This window comes from Microtus pennsylvanicus, chromosome 2 (assembly GCF_037038515.1).
Source record: "Microtus pennsylvanicus isolate mMicPen1 chromosome 2, mMicPen1.hap1, whole genome shotgun sequence".
In the NCBI taxonomy this organism is placed as follows: Eukaryota; Metazoa; Chordata; class Mammalia; order Rodentia; family Cricetidae; genus Microtus; species Microtus pennsylvanicus.
The window spans coordinates 122,885,467-122,906,067 of record NC_134580.1 but is presented as its reverse complement, the minus strand read 5'-3'; the positions used below and the strand labels follow the sequence as shown (position 1 = coordinate 122,906,067).

Here is a 20,601-nt window from a genome sequence, read left to right as displayed (position 1 = left end):
GCTGTCTCTTCACAGCGATATAATAACACCTAAGACAAGTACACTGAAATGGCATTCATATAAGAAAGTCCAAACTCCCAGGACATATCCTGGATGCATGAACTGGCTTTGTGAAGCCCATTCCCTATGGCGGGATACCTTACTCAATCTTGATTGGGAGGGGAGGGGCATTTGGTTTTACCACAACTTGGTATGCCAGACTTTGTTGACTCTCCAACAAAGGCCTTACCTCCTCTGAGGAGAAGATGGGGAAGGGAGAGTGGGGGAAAGAAAGGGAGGGGGGAACTGGGGTTAGTATGTAAAATTTAAGAAGTTTTAAATAAAAGAGAATCCACCAGGCAGTGGTGGTGCACACCTTTAATCCCAGCACTCAGGAGGCAGAGGCAGGCAGATCTTTATGAGTTCGAGGCCAGCCTGGTTCTAGAACAGGACAGCTAGGACTGTTACACAGAGAAACCCTGTCTTGAAAAACCAAAAAAAAAAAAAGCCCTCTGTGTGTGCATGTATATGCATAGGGGTCTATTTTTTGTGGCTGTTACTGAGTGGTGACAGGATGCATCAGACTAATCATCTATAGGTATGTATACACAGCTCATCTGTCCAAAAAAATTTTTAACAAAGCCCAAACTCAATTTTTATTTATATGATTTTATTTTATATGACGAAATATGACTCTAGGCCTGGAATCCGAGCCCAGAGTCCAAACTAGAATGTGAAATTTGTACACAGTTCAAGGCTCATCGGAGAAGCTTCTTGTAGTAGATGGCAATTGTCATGGAAACCCAGAACCAGTCAACGTACAGAGAACAACAGACACCAGACTCCTGGGCCCCGAGTGGGGTGTCTGGTTACATTCCCCCCCCTCAAGGCTCGGGGATCCATGAGGGAGAGGGGGCAGAAACCCTGTAAAGGTCGAGGATGGCAGGTGACTGCAAGAGAAGGAGGCAGATGTACTCGCGGGCTCACGGAGACTGTGACAGCATGCGTAAGACCTGCACAAATGCAGGCCAGACAAAGATCCCAGCACAAAGGAGGAGAAGCGGGCCTCGGGTCTCACCTCGAGCCGAGGAGCTGTCTACATTTAACTGCAGCTGGGCCATGGAAGTCAGTTTTCTCCAATGGAGTAACACTCAGGGAAGCCCCTACACCCAGGGTAGTCAGCTATCACAAACCAGACTATGGATTTCTAAAATTAGAGAGAGAATATGAAGTTGAGGGACAAGAGGGACAATTTGGGAGGAGTTGTATGAGGGGATGAATACAATCAAAACAGATGATAAGACATTCTCAAAGAATAAGTGAAAATATTGTTTTTTTTTAAAAAATTTTTGAGGCTAGATATGGTGGAACATAACTTTAACCCAAGCACAGAGTTGGGAAGCAGACAGGTCTCTGAGTCTGAAGCCAGCCTGGTCTACATAGCGGGTTTCAGGTCAGCCAAGGCTACATAGTAAGACCCTGTCTCTGAAGTAAAACAACATAAAAATAGAAAAAAACAGTTCGAGATGGCAATTTTTAACTACATTAATGTACATAGATTTGATAATTATATGCTGTATATTTATATACAAACTTAATAAAATTGTGGCCCGAAATTTTGGTGAGTATGTACGTGTGTGTGTGTGTGTGTCTGTGTGAGACTGGTATGTTGTAAATGTTTCATACAATAAAGAAACACATAGTCATAATTTAAAACTAAAAAAAATATTCAGGAATATTTTTCCTGGATATTCAGGAATAAAGATCTAGAAAAGCCCTAAGCCATGAACCTCCCGCAGCCCATTAGCAAAGTTGTCCAAAATCAGACCTTAATACCGATTCTCCTGAGAAAAAACAAGAAGTAAACATTCAAGCCTTGGAGTTCTGAGCACTGTCCCTTAAGCCCTTCTCCAAAATGGATAGCGAGGAACTTGTTCAACACACTAAATGCATTCCTTGGGGTAATCGATAATTTAAGATCTTGCATCACCCTAAGCGCTAATGCTAACGGATGACATCAGCCTCCAAGTCTCAAATGGCATATGACAAAGCCAGCCTTGTGGCAAGAATGCCTCTGGCTAAGGAGAACCATCCATGCAGTAAAATGTCTCTAAGAGCACTCTCCTCTCTCTTTCTCCTCTCTCTCTCTCTCTCTCTCTCTCTCTCTCTCTCTCTCTCTCTCTCTCTCTCTCTGAAGACGAGATGACAGCGCCATCTCAGCGCAAGGGTGGCACGCTCAGCAGGCACGTCCTAGCATTTGCAGGCTGTTCACCATGCCCACAGTGATGCCCACAGTGATGACCGCGCTGAGGTTATAGAGTCCCTCAGCACGGAGGACAACAGAAACACGGTTCTCAGAGAAGTAGTATTCCTTTACATCTTCATTCAGAAGGCGGCTTGGGAGGAGAAATCATGAGCTTGTCGATGCTAGCAACTAAAAAAATACTTGAATTTCTTAGGAGAACAAAAGGTCCAACCCATAAGGATTTGCCATTCTCTTAGGCACTCAGATGTCCAGCGGACTCTGAGAACCAGGTCAGACAAAAGTGGAGCTGAACTTGGTTTTACCTCATCTGGGGGATTGGGTATCTTCTAAATTTAGGGCATGGCAAAAACTAAGGATGGCCCATGTGGTGGCTCTGGCTGACTTTCTGGAAGATGGAGAGATGAAAAGACAAACTTAGCCATCCTTTCACTGTGTCCTTGAGCCAGGAGGGACACGGTGGTGCCCTGGATCCCATATAACCCTTCCTGGCAGTTTGGCCAAGTCTCTTGGCAACACACAGTTTGTCAGATCACATCACTAATGCAACATCCTGTCTGCTCTATAAGACCGCCATCCTAGAGGAAAAGGCACAGGCTGGCTTCCCTTAAGTCAGAGAGGTGTGTGGTGTCACGTGCTGGGGAAGGTCACCTCAGCAACAGCACAGAGGCAGTCTGCACATCAAGACGACTTCCCAGACTCCTCCGCCAGCCTCCAAGCATCTTCCATAGCTAAAGGGTCTGCATTTCTCCAATTAGACTTTAAAATATACTACTAAAAAAGCTGTCATTTTAAATATCACAAATACATTTTACTGTAGTATATTTGAAAAAAATAACAGAAAATTCAATTTAGTTCTAAAGAATACAGATTGCTTTGTTCAATCAAGAACACTGTGTCAACATGGGACAGGGCAACATGGGGTTGCTGGCAACTAGATTTTTTTTCTTTTCATCCACGGCTCAAAAATGAACTACCTTTTTCTTTCCAAGAGCTCTTGTGCCCTCTAGTGGTCTTCCTTACGAAAATTAAATTCATCATTTCTAAACGTTCATTCTAGAACTTTTAAACTGGCAGTTAGGCCCATTCAATTTATGATCACTGGAAACTGTGATTTTTAAACTTATGGGGAATTGTTAAACCCAAGGTTTCTATACCTTAGGAAGACTTCAAGATCTGCAAGAGGCCATGTAAGTCCTCCCTGCCATCTCTACCGCTGGGATTGGACGCACGTGTCCCCCTCACCGACGGATTGACCACCAAAACACAAGTCTGGTGCAGCATTTTGGTAACACATTTCCCAAATTTGGTGACAAGAAAGTCTCCGGATAAATGTTGTGATTTTTCTACATCTCCTTTTAAAATGTTTCAGGATCTTGATTACTTATAGCTCAAAACATTAATTCCTATGAATTGCTTAGAAGTCAAATTGAAAAAAGCAAAAAACCATCAGCTGTTTTATAAAATTAGCTTCTGGGGCAGGAGACGTGGTTCCGTGGTTAACAGCATTGGTTGTTCTTCCAGAAGGCCTGGGTTCAATTCCAAGCACTGACATTGCTGCTCACAACTGTCTGTAACTTCAGCTCCAGGAGATCCAATGCCTTCTTCTAGTACCAAGTATACACACGATACATAGACACATATGCAGACAAAACACCCATGCACACAAATAAACAAATAGTAAGTAAAAATAGATTTAAGGTTATGTTTATTTTTTTTTTAAAAGTGCCTCAGCCGGGCGGTGGTGGCGCACGCCTTTAATCCCAGGACTTGGGAGGCAGAGGCAGGTGGATCACTGTGAGTTCAAGGCCAACATGGTCTACACAGAGAGTTCCAGGACAGCCAGGACTGTTACACAGAGAAACCCTGTCTCGAAAAACAAACAAATAAGTAAATGAAATATCTGCCTCCACGAATGAAAGGTAGGTGTTGTTGTTGTTTATTTTTGTTTGTTTGGTTTGGTTTTTTGGGACAGGATTTCTCTGTGTGATAGCACTGGGTGTCATGGAACTCACTTTGTGGACCAGGCTGGCCTCACAAAAGGCAGTGTTTTTAAAAAGACATTGTTTGAAATATTAGTTTTCTTTTTATTTTTTAAAGGTTAAAGTTTTAAATTCTTTATTAATGTGTTCTTTATTGTACATATTTGTGCGGGATGCATGATTTGATACAAGCATGCAGCTGTAACAATCAAATTTGGGCAGTTGGCATTTCCATGTCCTTTAACATTTACGGAGTTCCTGATTTCCTCTCTTCTAACAAAGAAAATTTTCATCTGTTTTGAAAAACAGTAATTGAGCCAACATGATTAACCATCGTCATCTGCAAATAGGCAGGATGCCATGCAGGGGAACTCGAGCTATTTAACAACACTCCCAGGCAGTGCATAACCCTTCTCCTGGCTTAGTCTTCCCTACACCGGCGAGAACTTGGAAAAGGAAGCCCCACCCTCCCAAGACCAGGGGTTTCTATGCCACGAACACCTCGCACCCACCACTGAAGATTAATTAAGAGCACTGTGGCTTTTAAAGGTGTGTCCGGCGGCAGCTACGCTTTGTTTCAGACATAATGAAAGACAGCGAAGAGTAACTTTGTTAATTAGTGTCTGCGTAGAAGAGCAGATTACAGCATCGTTTTCCACGTGGCAAATGAAAGAAACAGGAGAGGGGATTATGGTGCTAATTCATTCGGTTCTGAATATGTTGCTAGTTAAACAGTGGAGGGATAATTACATCCCCCAAACCCGTCCCTGGTTTAGTGTCTTAAGAACTGTGCTCCTCACCATTAATTATCAGTGCGAGTAGCTACTGATGAAACAGATGTCAAATGTGGAGGAAATCAGTGAAAAGCGGCAGCCTAAGAGGCAGGAAGCCACGCCTACTCCATGAGGCCATGCAATGTCTGTGTTTCTAGCACTCTTGAGGTAAAAGTCCACGCAAGTTTCAAGATACCGGCAATGTTAGATCCACGAATGCTAAAACGCCAATCTATCAGTTTGGGATAAAAGGCTTTAAAAGTGGTACACGTCTGTACCTTCTTCAGGCAAAAGCGCTGTTTTGTGTCATGATTGCCACCTGAATTCACTACTGTGCCTTCGTTATCTTAGCATAAATGCTCCCTCTTTATCTCTTTGGATTAGGACAACCTCCCTCTTGGTATCTGCTCCTCATGGAGTCTCTGTGGTGCCAGCAAAAGGAACAGTGAGACAGCAAAGGCTGCGTGAGCAAGACCTTGGGTTCAGGTATCCAGAGGTTTACTTCTAGCTTTGTGGGCCCTGCCCAGTGGAAGGCCACAGCCATCCTGCTAAGTAAGTCTTAAGAGAGGGAAAAGAAAGGAAATGGTGAGGAAGGAAATGGCAAGGGAGAATCTGAGACTGAGCGGGAACTATTAATTGCTTTAATGAGGGTTAGTGCTGTCTACTTGACAGGATCTAGGTCCACTAGGAGATCTGGGCACACCTGAGAGGGATGATCCCGGTAGGTTAGTCTCTGGACACAACTGGGGCGGGGGGAGCAGCAGTATTTTGTCTACTGAGGCAGGGAGAGCTGCCCACTATGGGTGGCACTCTTCCCTGACTGGGATGTTAGATGGTATAAACCCAGAGAGAGAGCCAAGCAGCCACAAGCAGCCACAGTCCTCAGATTCAGTCCCCACTGCCATATTTCTCCACCATGACGGGCTGGAGTCTTTTTTTTTTTTTTTTTTTTTTTTTTTTTTTTTTGGTTTTTCGAGACAGGGTTTCTTTGCAGCTTTGGAGCCTGTCCTGGAACTAGCTCTTGTAGACCAGGCTGGTCTCAAACTCACAGAGATCCGCCTGCCTCTGCCTCCCGAGTGCTGGGATTAAAGGCGTGCGCCACCACCGCCTGGCTGGAGTCTTAAACTATGAGCCAGGATAAGCTCTTTTCCCCAGATTGCTTTGTCGGGTTTTTAAATCACAGAGACCGAAAAGCGACTGGAACAGTCAGTAAGTGCTTCCTGGAGCCAGATGCCAACTGAGCACATTGTCCGTCTCTTCTCCTGTTATGGACATTCTGAACAGCAGACAGGGCACCAGGGAGCAAGCTAACAAAGTCAAAGAAATGGATCGCTTTCTGATTGGCTGCTTCTGCGCATGTCCGCTTCAGTACTGCATGGATAAGCAGTTTTCCCAATGCAACAACGTCTTGCAGAATGTCTATGTTGAAAGTATTCTTACTATTCTTCCGGAAAATGATAATTTATAAGATACAAATGGGCATAATAACTGTATATTTAAAATTTAAAAAATGTTTGGGGGGCAGTAAGATGGCTCAGTGGGTAACAGTGTGCTTGCTGCCAAGCCTGATAACCTCCTCTGATACCAAAGCTGTCCTCTGGCCTCCACATGTGTGTTAAGTATGTGAATATTAATATTTTTCCCATGGTATCTCTTTTCTGGAAAAACTTGACAACAGCTAAATTTCTGTCATAGTCAGTGTGTTTTGTCCTTGTGACAAATACCTGAGAAAAGCAATTTACAATGGGAAAATTGTATTCTAGGTCAAAGATGCAAAGGCTTCAGTGTCTTGGTAGGGAAGCTGTGATGAGGTGATCAGAACATGCCCATAAGGAACACACCCACCAGGAACACGCCCACCAGGAAACAGGGATGATGCATGTACTCTCTGGATTCCCCCTTTTTTCCCTTTTTTTCCAGTGGAGCCTTCAGACTCCAGGATGGTGCTGCCCACATTCAGGATGTCTTCACCTTAGTTAACCCTTTCTGGAAACTCCCTCACAAACACAGTCTCCTATGTACTTATCAACATGATCAAGGGTGAGAATCAAGACTAACCATCATCACCATTCCCATAAACAACTAACAACTAAATGAATTAGTCACACAATAGCCAGGCCATCTTGGAACCTAAAAATAAGTTCTTTTTTTGAGAGGTTTTGTTATCATAACTTACGGATAACAATGGGTTGGGTGTGACGTTCTCAGACACGTCTATGGTGCACCTGCAGCCTATTTGCCTCTTATTCCTATCCCCTTCCCTTGTCCCCCTCCGACTACTGCTGACCGTCCACCTCTTCCCCACTAAGCCCACCTCCCACCTTTTCCTTCTTCTTTTTAATTGGTGACCCACTGACTTTCACTGGGGTTGCTAACAGGAGCATAAGCAAGAGTGCAGCCATAGGGAGCATGGACAATCTACTAGTGGTTACTCCCTCCCTTGGTAACCATTAACTGCCTGTAGATCCCTGGGGAAAGTGGGGCCTTGGGAGTCTCTTGCCTCCAGCTATGTTAACTGTAAAGACAGTGAGCTGCTATATTAGGTGCATAATTAACAGAGCATATGATCACAATACTGTGTAATGCATACAGTGCCCACAGAGGCCAGAGGGAGGTATCGGATCCCCTGGAACTGGAGTTACAGTTGTGAGCTGTCATATGTAGGTGCTGAGAACTAAACCTGGGTCCTCTGTAAGAGCAGTAAGTGGTCTTAACTACTGAACCAATTCTCCAGTCCTCCCACCCCAAACCCTCCCACCCCAGTGTATTTGTATTTTGAGGCAGGGTCTCTCCACGTAGCCCGGGATGGCCTGTGACTTACGATCCTTTTGCTATTGCTTCCCAAGTGCTGGGAGTACAAGCATGTAGCAACATGCCAGGCTCAGAAGTATATTTTTTTTCTCAAAATATTTTAGTGGTTTCATTGTTCTTTGCAGAACTAGAGCGTGAATCCAGGGTCTTACACAAACCAAGCAAGCACTCTGCCTATCAGTGTGTTTTGTTGGTGTTTGTGGGAGAAGTATTTTGATTGAATCCTTGGATGCAAAACAGCTATATGGAGTCAACAGTACTTGCATGTGTCTATCTAGCTATGAACAATTTTAATTCCTAACACGTTTCTAATCTGAAAATGTGATTCATTTACTAAGAGAACCTATCCTTCAAATAGGTAGTAAAAATGGCAGGGAGAAACTGAGAGATTTTAAAATAAAATTAAGATAAAGGCATAACTATTAGGTTTATGGAAATTTCCCATAAAAAAACAACACTGCCAACTTGTCAATAAAATGTCTTTAAAGGATGCAACTTCTTGAACAGCTAAGGATGATCCTGTCCAGGGGACTGCCCTCCACACACACACACACACACACACACACACACACACACACACAAGAGCAGCCACACCCGCCTATCTGCCTGGCGATGACCATTCCAGGGGCTTCCTGCTTCCGCTTTGCCCACTCTGCCTCTCTGGTTGAATTCATCCCCTCAGACCAAGCTCAAGAGGCCATCTACATGAAGTTTTGAAGTTTTTATTTCTTCATGGAGGTATGGCAACATGTGAGAAAGCACATGACCTTCAATGACCTTCAGAAGATAGTTTGATGAGCTCAGACCACCTAGCACTCAGCAGCACTGCCTCCCTCCTCCTGCAGAATCCCCTCTTGTCCCTCCCAGTCTCACTTTCCCTCCTTAGCATAGCATCACCAACCTGATTTCTACACAGTAGCTTCATCTGTTGTAGACCTCATAAAACTGAGGTAACCCCTAGATATCTTTTTCTCCATCTGCCTTCTTTTATTCAGCATGACTCTCTGTGATTGGTTGCTATGGAAGCAACTCATTCTGTTGAATGGGGTAACATCTACTATATGTATGTGTCGTAGTGGAATGGGTAAACACTCAGAGGGCTATTCTTGGGGGCGGGGATGTGAGGTTGTATTTATTTCTCTGTGTCCTTCCCTCTTATGAACTAATATCCTTATTGTTTACTGCAGGCAAGCCCCCTTGTGATATATATGGTGCTAGAATTAACCACAGGAAACTGAACTGCACAAAGTAGGCAAGCCTCCAGCCCCTGCAGTAAATAATATTTAGTGCTTCGTGGATTGTTACATGTAATCAGAGGTACACCATCAGACTTAAGTTAGGTCATAGGCTGTTGCCAAGAGCTCTGTGCTGTTGTCTACACACTACACCGCTAACAGAGAGACACGTGACCCCAGAGCATCAATTCTGTTTTGCAAATTTATTCATCTGGTGAATGGCGGAACCAAAAATCTAGATCTAGAATGTCATCATTACACACTCTTAAAAACTATGTTGTAATGCTACATGCTCTTGCCTCTTTATAACAAACAAATTTGATGCTTTTCTAAAGTAAATTCATCAAATATGGAAATGGGCGAAGAGGGTACAATTTATGCTTCACAGGGGAGCAATCATCACTGTGAAATGACTTCCCAATGCACTCCTATTTCAAAGCAGGCTAGCTTGTCCTCACCTTAGGCTGGAACTCTAATGGGGCAGTTAAGTATCCTCACTTGGAGCCTCAGGATAGTGTAGTAAGGTGTCCCTTTAGGCTGGCATGTTGGGAACACAAAGGTCCTTGTGCCCATAGATCTTCAGGGAAAACAGAAATTTTAAACAACCAGAAAGGGAAGGACATATGAACTGTTTTTGCAGAAAGCTGGGAACTGGAAGTGATTAATAGCCCAGTGATCTGAATTTTCTGTTGGGCCAGGCCCTATCAAGTTCCCAAAACCAGGACCAGAGATGTCTAATAGTCTAAATGACCCTTACATTATCTATGTAACCAGGGGCTCCCCCAACCTCGCTCAACCAATACCAGAGGTGGCTAATAGCCCGAATGATCTCTATGCTGTCTATATGACCAAGACCAGCCCAGATTCCTTCTTAGGTTCTTAAGCTAATGCAAGCAGCCTATTTCCATCACCCATCTTCTTGGAAGAAATGATAAGCCCTGAGTTGAGTTTCGCTATAATTATGCTTCCTGGTAAGCCAGGGATTGCATTCCACCAAGAAACTTTTCTCTCAAATTATGCTGTGTTTAAATATACTGGCAACAAGTCACCCAGCACCAGACTCCCCTAAATTTTCATTTTCACCTCACTGTGATTCATTTCCCTGCCTGCCTACACCTGAAGGGACTGCCTCTGTGCCCGCTTTCCCACCACTGACTGTCCACAATGGCTCACACACACATTGTGTGTGGTGCTAACTATCACATTTAGTTGGGCTGGAGCTGACACCCACGCCAACATGAGGCCTCTCGTCTCTGTCACAGCCATCTCAGGGTGGGGGACCTCAGCGTGCGGCTCACTACCTTCAGAGCAAACATCCCAGGAAAGCCAGGTAGAAGCTTCCAAGACTTAGTTCACCCCTCCTCAAAGCTGTGCTGGTGAGAGTGTGCACAACTGCCTGGTGTCACACAGAGGACACACACAGCCGACAGCTAACAAGAGGACTGGGGAAGTCACACTATAGGGGGGAACCACAGCAAAAGATGGGATAGACTACCTTGGAAAACAGACTTCGCCACATTTATACCCTTAAACGGCTATGCTTGGACGATGTCATGAAGACACTGAAGACTTCAATTGGAAAACTCCTCTCAGAATGAACAACATCCTATTCCTAAGTGTTAGAACACGGGTGGGTTTTACGAGGAACACTAAATAGGCAGATTCATTTTCAAGTTTGTTTTATTTGAGAGTTTTCTTACTTGCTGCAGGATTAAGGGCTATTTTAGAAGCCCCTAGTAGTAAATGCGTAAGTCCCCAGCTACACAGAACCAAATGAGAAATACCGGATAGTCTTGTTGATTACGCCATCTAGGGAGATGCTAGGAATCGCCAAACGAATGTTATGAGTATCACAAAAATTTAATCTAACTGACTGATTAAAAAGTCTCTTATAACTGGGTGGTGGTGGCCACATGCCTTTAATCCCAGAACGTTGGGAGGCAGAGGCAGGCAGATCTCTGTGAGTTCAAAGCTAGACTGGTCTACAGAGAGAGTTGCAGGACAGCAAAGGCTACACAGAGAAACCCTGCCTTGAATATCTAAAGGGGGGGAGTTCCTTATAAAGATGACCATCCCATGAAGTTTACATCACACAGGCACTATGCCAACTGTACCTGGCTTTGCGAATATGCAGCTGAGGGTAGTGGTCATGCCTGTGACATATGTGCACTGCAAAATCTTCATCATAGGACAAACATGGAATGTTCCCCACTAGGTCAAACACAGTTATCAGGGTTGAACCTAAACCACAGAAAGAAATGTATCCTTTAATCAAGGGATAACTTCAAGATTTCAGAAAAAAAAATGGGGTCCCCATTCCACTTGGAAATTTACTGGCTGTAATCAAGTACCAACATGATATGCTTAAAGTCCGGTGACCAATCTTCTTTCCCATTCCCAAGAGTGCTACTTTCAGCTTCAGTTCCTTGACAGTTTCTGGGGACACCGGGCTGTTGAGGACCTTACCTAGGCTCACGTATGTTGGCAATATAAGGAATATGAAGTATAGTTCTGGTACTGCCTTGAACACAGTCCTGGGGAAGAAAGACGGGATGGGATGGTGTTAGTAACAAAGCAACCACATTGCCTGCCCCTAAGAAAATGAGGTGTCCGGAAAGTCACACGAACTCAGTTGCTCCCTGCTAGTAAGGGCCAGAGCATCTCCTGGGCGATTTCCTTCCTCTCTACTTTTCCTTCGATTCCAAAGAGCTCCCCCCCCCCCCCGTCTGTCTGGTGGAGGTCGAGCGAATAAAGGGCATGACGCCCAAGCAGCACACCAGATTTCTGCTGACATTAACCTCTGACCTGGCATCTGGATGGTCTGGTGTGACATTACAAAGTGACTTGAAAGCTGAGCCACCCACCCCCACCCCGCGGTCTGTACAGGCTGTCAGAGACGCATCGCCACAGCTCAATGGCCCTGCTCATCATCTTTCCACACACCCTGCTATTCAGGATGCTTCTGCGGGCGGTCATGTCGATGTAAACTTCTAAAGAAAAGACTGAGGAAATCTTACACTGAAAACACATAAGTCTGCAAGTCTTCCCTCGTTCCTGACCACCTCGATCCAGTTCTTTAAATTAGTGCACTACCTGTTGGCCTCAAGTGATAGCAATTAAAAACAGGGGCTCGAGAAAGAATGGATTTTAAGAATTAGATTATTTCCTTTTGGAAATACTGCTGCTATTAAATTAATAGAGGATTAATGTTACAACAAACTATAAGCAAATTAAAGGGTCCAAAGAACTTTGTTTCATTTGAAAAATACTCCATAAGGCATCTTTCATGACCACCGTCCATGCCGAGTCACCCACTCACCGAATGATCTCTTTGAGGCAGCCAGTGGAATACTCGTCCACAGCCACGAAGAAGTGCATAAACAGTGTATTCAGAGGCTGCAGGAGAAAGAACATGTGGATAAAACACTGGACCAGACAGAACAGGGCTCAGAGCAGTCCCAAGGGCAGAGCTGGTCAGGATTTGTGGGTCACAGCTTACGCCAAAGGGACAAGACACCCACATAGCAGTTTAAGCCCTCTGTCTCACTAGCTTCGAATTAGCTAAGGAAGTGGAGATTGTGAGTCTAGAGTGCCCAGCCCCTGCTCCTGCCCTCATGGAGGAATTGTGGGTAGGGAAGAGCCTGCAGGGGAGTGAAATCGATTACGGACTCCATAGTCTTGCCTTTGGGGGTGTCTATGCCAAGTGAAAGACAATCACCCTTTCCCTGGGGCTCCTGAGCCAGCAGCTGCTGCTCTATTCATGGGACACGAGGGAGAGATTCTCTTATGAAATTGAAGGATGGAAGGCAGATGCTGCATTAGGAATCCAAAGGCTTTTTTGTTCAACATTCCCGGAGTCCCAATCAACTTATTATTCCTGCGATCCAGAAAACCTGGGAGCTAAAAATGCAGAGAAGCAAGAGTCTCACGTGGCTTTCGGAATCCGAGTTTTAAAGGGGCTTTGTCCTCTGACTCTTGGGTGATTAGCTGGCCTAAATAATACTAGTGCTCCTTTATGGTCATCTCTCGGTTCCTGTATTCATGAAGGTTCTAGAAATAATGGAAATACACTGAAAGGTGATTATCATACATGCATTTCCACTGGGGAAGTGGGAACCTCAGGCTTCCTGATTTCTTAGTAAAGCTGCTCCTCCCTCAGTATTTGGGGTGTTGATTCCAGGACCTCTGTAGATACCAAAATTGATGAGCACTCAACTCTGGTCCCTGTATCAAATGGTGTAGGATCTATATACGATCGGCACATGTCTCTGATGTACGTTATTATGCCTTAACAGAGTGTAAGCGTGACTTGAGGGGCTGCTTACTATATTGTCTGGTAATAATAACAAGGAAAAGCCCTGCATGTATGCAATACGTGTACTTTTTGTTTGGTTGGTTTTTTTTTTTTTTTTTTTGGTTTTTCGAGACAGGGTTTCTCTGTGGCTTTGGAGCCTGTCCTGGAACTAGCTCTTGTAGACCAGGCTGGTCTCGAACTCACAGAGATCCGCCTGCCTCTGCCTCCCGAGTGCTGGGATTAAAGGCGTGCGCCACCATGGCCCGGCATACGTGTACATTTTTACAAACACTTCCCATTGTTAGTCAGCTGAATTTACGGTGTGGAACCTGTAAATGGAGAAAGCTGACCTTAGTTCTCCAGGAAACTTCGGGTTACCAACTACACAGCCATGTGCTGTCTCCACTTCCGTTGGCTAACCTTTGACTCGGAAGCACTCAGCAGGAATTGGCAAGAAAGAAATCACGAGTTTGACCTGTGACCTTGGAAATTCTCAAAAAGCATATATGCACAAACTCCCAAGTCCAGATAACAACAGACTAAGGGGTTCTAGGCCCTTTCTCTAGATTAATGGTTTAATCCATTAACCTTCCTCAACATCTGCCTCGGAGCACATGGCTTACTACGTGCTTGATTTATATAGATAATTTAGGATTTACTCCCTAAACATCTTTAAGACAAAAACCATTCCTTCAGTTCCAAATGCTAATGAGATAGAAAATACACTGAGGACTAATTAAGGCTTAATCGGTGTAGCTCAGCAGAAAAATGTGACTTACAAATGCAAATCAAAATGCAATTTCACATTTTCTGGCAAATACATTTAGAAAGAATAGAACTGGCTCTGGGGAGATGGCTCGGTGGGCAAAGGTGCTCACTGTGTAAGTGTGAGGATCTGAGTTCAAATCCCCAAAACACACATAGAAAAGCCAGACATTTAGCACGCCTGCCTATAATCCTGGCCCTCCTACAGGAACGTGAGAGGTAGAGGAAGGCAAATTCCTGGGAGCTTGAGGCCCAAGTGGCGTGGCAGATGCCGCAGATAAACAACAAAACGAGACCCTGGCACAAATTAAGGTGGGAGGTAAGGACTGACACCTGAGATTGCCCTGACCTCCACAGACATGTATGTATGGCATGTGTGCTCCCACAGTCACACACGTGAATGTGCATATACATACACAGTATAGTCATAAGCACACATACACACAAGAGTAAGGACGAATATGTAGATTTAAAATGTTTTATTTAACCTAATATGTTCATTTTATAATTAACACATAATATAAAAATTGTTATAGTGGATTATTTATTGCCTTTGAGACAAGGTCTTGTGACAATGATCTGGCTGGACAATTACTCACTACCTAACACCAACTAACTTGAACTCACAGCAATCCTTCTGCTTCAGCCTTTCAACTATTACCTGGATTATTAATATATAAAAAAAAAAACATGGCATACTTTACACAGTTTTCCCTACTAAGCACTTCAAATCTAGTATATGTTTTATATTTGCAGCACATTTCAATGCAGACTAGCTAATGTCAAATCCATAATGGCTACCTGACATCAAAGGCGCCACCCTCCACGAGGGCATTTTAAACGTTACGCAGTCTGACTAAGTGTTAAGCTCTGTTGTCATTCCTAGGGCAACTGCTAGGTGACAGAGGCCTTCCTAGGATATCACAGACCTCACAAAGGACACACAGACATCCGTAGGGTATCTAGATATACATAGTAGGCACACCAATTCTTTATTTCCAGATCTTGTAAATTTAAAAGCACAAGGTAGGACCTGGGGGCAGCTGGCTGACAGGGCCATCAGGTACCCATCCTATGTACTCTGGACCCCCCTTGGCTCTAGCATCTTATCGTTTTGTTTTTAACATGTTATGATGTTGCTATGATATGCGTGAGGGTTGGATTTCTCGACCCAGAAACTGAGATGACGCTGGTCTGACACCAGGCCCTCCCTCCCAGTCGAGTTGTTCCAATAAACATGCTGTGTGTTTTTCTTACTGTGCACGGGATTTCATTGTCAAGCTCCTCGAACACGGACACCCAGTTGTCCTGCTTGGCAACATTCCAGTTGGGGTAGTCCAAGAAGATGCCATGGGCCATGATCTCCTCCTTGTCATTACAGAGGGTAACAGCAAGGTTTGCCTTTTCTCTGTGAAAAGAATGAAAATACATACATTAGTAGAGACAACCAAAGTGGGGTGAAGGCAGGCCATCCTCTTCTTCCTGGGGCCCCCGGAGCTCTGGAGCTGCTGCGTGAGGTCTGGTTACAGCCAGAGTTGTGCGAATGATGTTGCTCAAAGTGTGGGTGTGTTTGTTCAGGGTGCATGAAGACATCAATCAAGTTGTTATTTAAAATTATGTTTTCACTAAAAGTGTCACATTTATCACAGTAAATATCCAATAGCCTTCTTTGGCACACTGAGCAGAACACCGTTCTATCGCATACCTCCTCCACCTTCTCCAAGGTAGCAATACCACTGTGTTGATGTACACCCAGCAGAGTTATAGACAGTTACAGTGGTCAACTGTCCTCTGCTGGGGACTAAGGTGTCACTCAAGACAGGAGACTTCATGCTAAAAGCCAGGAAGGTCCTGGGAAAACTGAGATGGGCTGATCACCTGTGCACAAGTGGCAAAGCTGCATTTAGAGTCAGTTTTATTGGCACTCTTATGCAGGGTTCTTCCGAACCCCGAACCCAGGTCCCAAGGCTGAGTTACACAGAACCTGCGTATCTTTAGTCACCAGCTCACTTTCTATTGCTGTGATAAACACCAGGACCAAAAGCAACTTAGCTCATCTTCCACTTCCAGGTCATAGGCGATCACTAAGGGAAGTCAGGGCAGGAACTCAAGGCAGGAACGTGGAGGAGAAACCACAGAGGAATGGCGCTTACAAGCATGCTCCCAGGTTCACATCTAGTACTTTCCTATGCTCTGGTGCACCCTGAGTTTTCGCTCCTCTCTTTCCCCTCCCCTTCCCCTCTACCTCTCCACCCCAGCTCTCTCTTGCTAGGGAATGAGCTTTTAAACCTGGGGCCTCACCAATGGCAGGCAAGTACTCTATCACTAAGCCATATCTCTAGCCTCAGCTACCCTCTGCATGCTGTGAATACGACTGGTTAATGAATAAAGAAACTGGCTTGGCCTGATAGGGCAAAGTAGAGCTGGGTGGGGAAAACTAAATTGAATGCTGGGAGAAAGAAGGTGGGATCAGGGAGAAGCCATGTAGCCCCACTGGAGACAAAAACCGGAGCTTTACCCGGTAAGCCACAGCCTCGTGGTGATGCACAGATTAATAGAGATGGGTTAATTTCAGATATGAGTTAGCCAGAAATACACTTAAGCTATTAGCCAAACAGTATTGCAAATAATATGGTTTCTGTGTGATTATTTCGAGGCTGAGCAGCCAGGAACAAACTAGTGGCCCCCTACAACAAATTGGCACTCCAATATGTGCTAGCTAAATCCACATAAAACCTGAGTGGACTTAGAAAGGAATTCTAGACACTAAAAAACAAAGTTTAGCCACATTTTTTCCCATATGGGATTTGCTTGTTGACAGCGTGCTGCAGCTCCTTTAAGAGAGGTCTTCCTGATTCAGCAGTAGCAGAAAAACAGCTGTGTGGTTTTGGAACAGCGGCTTTTCTGGGCCATGCTGCCAGCGCAAACTCTGGCCTTTTCAGAAGGCCAAGCATTTAAATGGGGTTTGTAGGCAGCTGGCTGCAAGTTACTTGGTGGCAGCTTGGGCTGCTTGGTTATCAAAGTTGAGGTGATGAGCGTGGCTCCCACCCAGCAGTCTCAGAGGCAGTGAATGGACTGCAGCCATGCTGGACTGAGCAGAGCAAGCAGGCAGGGTGGTATTTGTCCTAGCAATGCTGCTGCTTAGGTTTTTAAGAAGCACTTAGCATTTTAAGAAGCAGTCCTGGTCAGAAAAGGATTACATATATACAATAAAGACAAATTCAGATGGAAAAGACCTCTAAATGGGTCACAGTGTTGGATAAATGTATGTAGGCTTAGGCGAGAGAAGAAAAAGAGTATAGAGAGTTGGGAAAGAAGTAAATTGTTTAAAAAATAAATAAAACAAAGTCTTTAAAGAGACAGACAATCATAGATTAAAGGAATAAAGAAAAAAGCAATGTAAAGATGGAATATATACAAAGAGTCTGGATTATGTATACTATTGTGTTTTTTTTTTAATTTTTTCACTGCAGAGAGACATTTGATTCTGGGACTGCTAGGATAAGCCAACATATATACTTTAAAGGTATCTTGATTTTAAAATATGGGTCTAAGGATATGTTGCTTTGGAAAAGAGGGTCTTCCTTTGTTTCCACAGAGGATGAGGCCCTGTGGAATCCTTCCAAACTAATGTTTGATGCAACAAGACCCACCAAAAGGTCTCCATGAACACCCCAAATTACTTTGCCCAACAAACCAAGAAGCAGTTTGGAGAGAACTATGCCCAAATTCCCAAATATTGTTTATAAGTGTTTGTTTACATTTAAAGGGGGTATGCTATAGAGGTGGATACTTTGCATTTGCATTGGTATGGATATTGGTCTATTGATACAAATTTAAGGTCAATTTTGTTATACTGTATATGTGTATTTCTGCTCTTGATTAAGGTATTGTGTTTGTGCAGCTCATTTAAAAATGTAATGTATAATTAAGAAATATAGGTTAATAGTCTAGCTTGTACTCATGTTAGTTAGGTTTTCTAGATTTATAGTGATATATTTCAGTTAGATAGGCATTCTTCAAACCTTTCAAAGACTACAGAATATGGCATTTAAAATGTTTTAAGAACTTTGGACTTTTCATGACATGAGACACATCTGCTCCTGGCAGCACCAATCTACTTTAAGAGGAAGATGGGCAGTGAAGAGGCTATTTATGGCATTTATTAGTCATTTGGGCAAGAAACTGCTCTTGCCTGGACTGCTTGATGTTAAGCTATATGAACAAGACATGCAGAACTCACAGAAAAAGGACTTCTGAAGTTGCCTAAAGAAGGTGAGATGATCCTTTGGGGTTCCTGCTTTATAAGAGTCTGCTAGACATTCTGCAGGACACAGAAGAAAGTGACTGACAAATGGCCAATAAAAATAGACCTGATTTTGAAATTTCCTGCTTCATGAAAAAGTCTGCTGGATACTATGAGCCTGTGGGCTGAAGATGGGATGCTCCAACGATACAGAAAAACTTAGGGTGACTGTCCAGGCAGCGAGATGTCTCTGTCAATTCTAAAGTTTTGGAAGTTGGTTATAATGCACTTCCTGTTTACTTAGGTAATATTATATCCTTCTGGACTCTTTGATGAAGTTGAGGAATAGTTAATAGTTTTCCTTAACTATTATAAAAGATAAAGTAGATATAAATATTGTAACCATAATCTTGCTAATACCTGTTTTGTTATATGTAATTTTACTATGTTAAAGTTAAAATCTTCCTTTTTTATTTAAACAGAAAAGGGGAGGTGATGTGGGATTCCCCTCTGTAAGCCGTGAATACGATTAGTTAATGAATAAAGAAACTGGCTTGGCCTGATAATACAGAGTAGAGCTAGGCGGGGAAAACTAAACTGAATGCTGGGAGAAAGGAGGCGGGGTCAGGGAGAAGCCATGTAGGCCTGCTGGAGACAGATGCTGGAACTTTACCTGATAAGCCACAGCCTCATGGTAATATACAGATTAATAGAAATGGGTTAAATTAAAATGTAAGAGTTAGCTAATAAGAAGCTAAAGCTAATGGGCCAAGCAGTGATTTAATTAATACAGTGTCTGTGTGGTTATTTTGGGAGTCTGAGTGGCCAGGAAACAAACAAGCAGCCTCTACAACAAACCTTCCTTTTGTTTAAAATTTATTTTTATTCTTTTAAAATTTATTTATTACATATAGTGTTCTGCCTGCATGTATCCCTGAAGTCCAGAAGAGGGCACCAGATCTCATTACATATTGTAGTGAGCCACCATATGGTTGCTCAGAATTGAGCTCAGGGCCTCTGGAAGAGCAGTCAGTACTCTTAATTCCTAAGCCATCTCTCCAGCCCCCTATGTTGTTGTTGTTTTTTTTTTCTTAATAATGTGTATTTGTGTGGAAGTCAGAGATGTTGGATCCCCAGGAGATGGTGCTAGAAACCGAACTAGGTCCTCTGGAAGAGCAACAAGTGCTTTTAATTGATAATCTCTCCAGCACCAAACTACCTTTCTCATTCCAGGCCCCACCTGTGTAGCAACCACAGCACTTAGTGTTCTGTGTGTTAGTATTCAGCATCTGTGCTGGCCTGTCCCTGGAGTTCTGACAGGATATGTCCTCACTGTTGTCACTAAGAGCACCTCCTGTGCACATTCCCTATGTTCTCTTTCAAAAGGTGGGCTTTGCCCACCCCCCCCCCTCTCTCTCTCTCTTCTGCCACTCCTGTTCCAGAGGCCTGTCTTTCCCCTCCCCTCCCCCCTTTTCCCAGTCCCTTTCCCCCAATAAAAAAAACCCTCCACGCGAGCCCTGTCACATAGTGTCTTTCTCTCATGCACCGTTTTTTCAAATTACAACAGTGTGCTCTTTTCTATCAATTAGAAATCAAGAAAATGCCCATAGACATGTCCCCAGGCCAAGGTGATGAAGGCGGTTCCTCAATTGAGGGTCCTTCTTTCCAGATGTGCCAACTTAACAACAAAATCAGCATCACATGCAGCATCACCTGAAATAGCTGCAGAAACAGAGACCCAGCAGGGTCTTATGTAAGCTAAGGATTACAGGACGAGAAGCAGCAGCCTTCCAGCTCTTTCTGGAGCTGGTTGTCCCCAGAGGACTATCTCAACCATCCTACCTACCTGCCAGCCTGTCTTGTGGTACACCAAGACAGCAAAAGGTCTGATCAAAGCCGGTATACAGTTAATTGTAGCACAATTAATAAAAACCCAGCGAGAGATATTGGGGTCCAACCTGAAGGTCAGAAAAGCAGAACAGCCAGTCACTGGCCCTTACTTCTACCTCAGTCCAAAATGGCGATCCTGCCTCCAGGACTTCTCAGAATGAGGGTTGAACCCCAACATCAGTCTCTGGATTTTTATTGATCATGCTACAGTTAAACACGTGAAGAATATTCACATATAAATTGAAAGGTAATTTTCACTTGCTTAGCTAAATAAAGTTAAGTATTATCTTAAAGACACTTTCAATCCAGAGGTCAGGAGTTACTGCATCCCACAGATAACCCTGACTTTCAACATCTTCCTTC

General features: G+C 43.8%; 1 protein-coding gene across 3 annotated transcripts in view; it reads right to left on the bottom strand.

The window, feature by feature from the left end:
• The window catches only part of Cfap61 (cilia and flagella associated protein 61), a 270,585-nt gene that overhangs the window by 242,186 nt on the left and 7,798 nt on the right, over positions 1-20,601 (bottom strand). For all 3 annotated transcript variants that reach the window (XM_075962374.1, XM_075962373.1, XM_075962375.1), the window contains exons 3-6: positions 15,360-15,510; positions 12,363-12,439; positions 11,510-11,577; positions 11,158-11,284 (exon numbers count right to left, since the gene is read on the bottom strand). In XM_075962374.1, the coding sequence (XP_075818489.1) occupies positions 11,158-11,284; positions 11,510-11,577; positions 12,363-12,439; positions 15,360-15,510 (423 nt within the window). The remainder of the gene's footprint in view (positions 1-11,157; positions 11,285-11,509; positions 11,578-12,362; positions 12,440-15,359; positions 15,511-20,601) is intronic.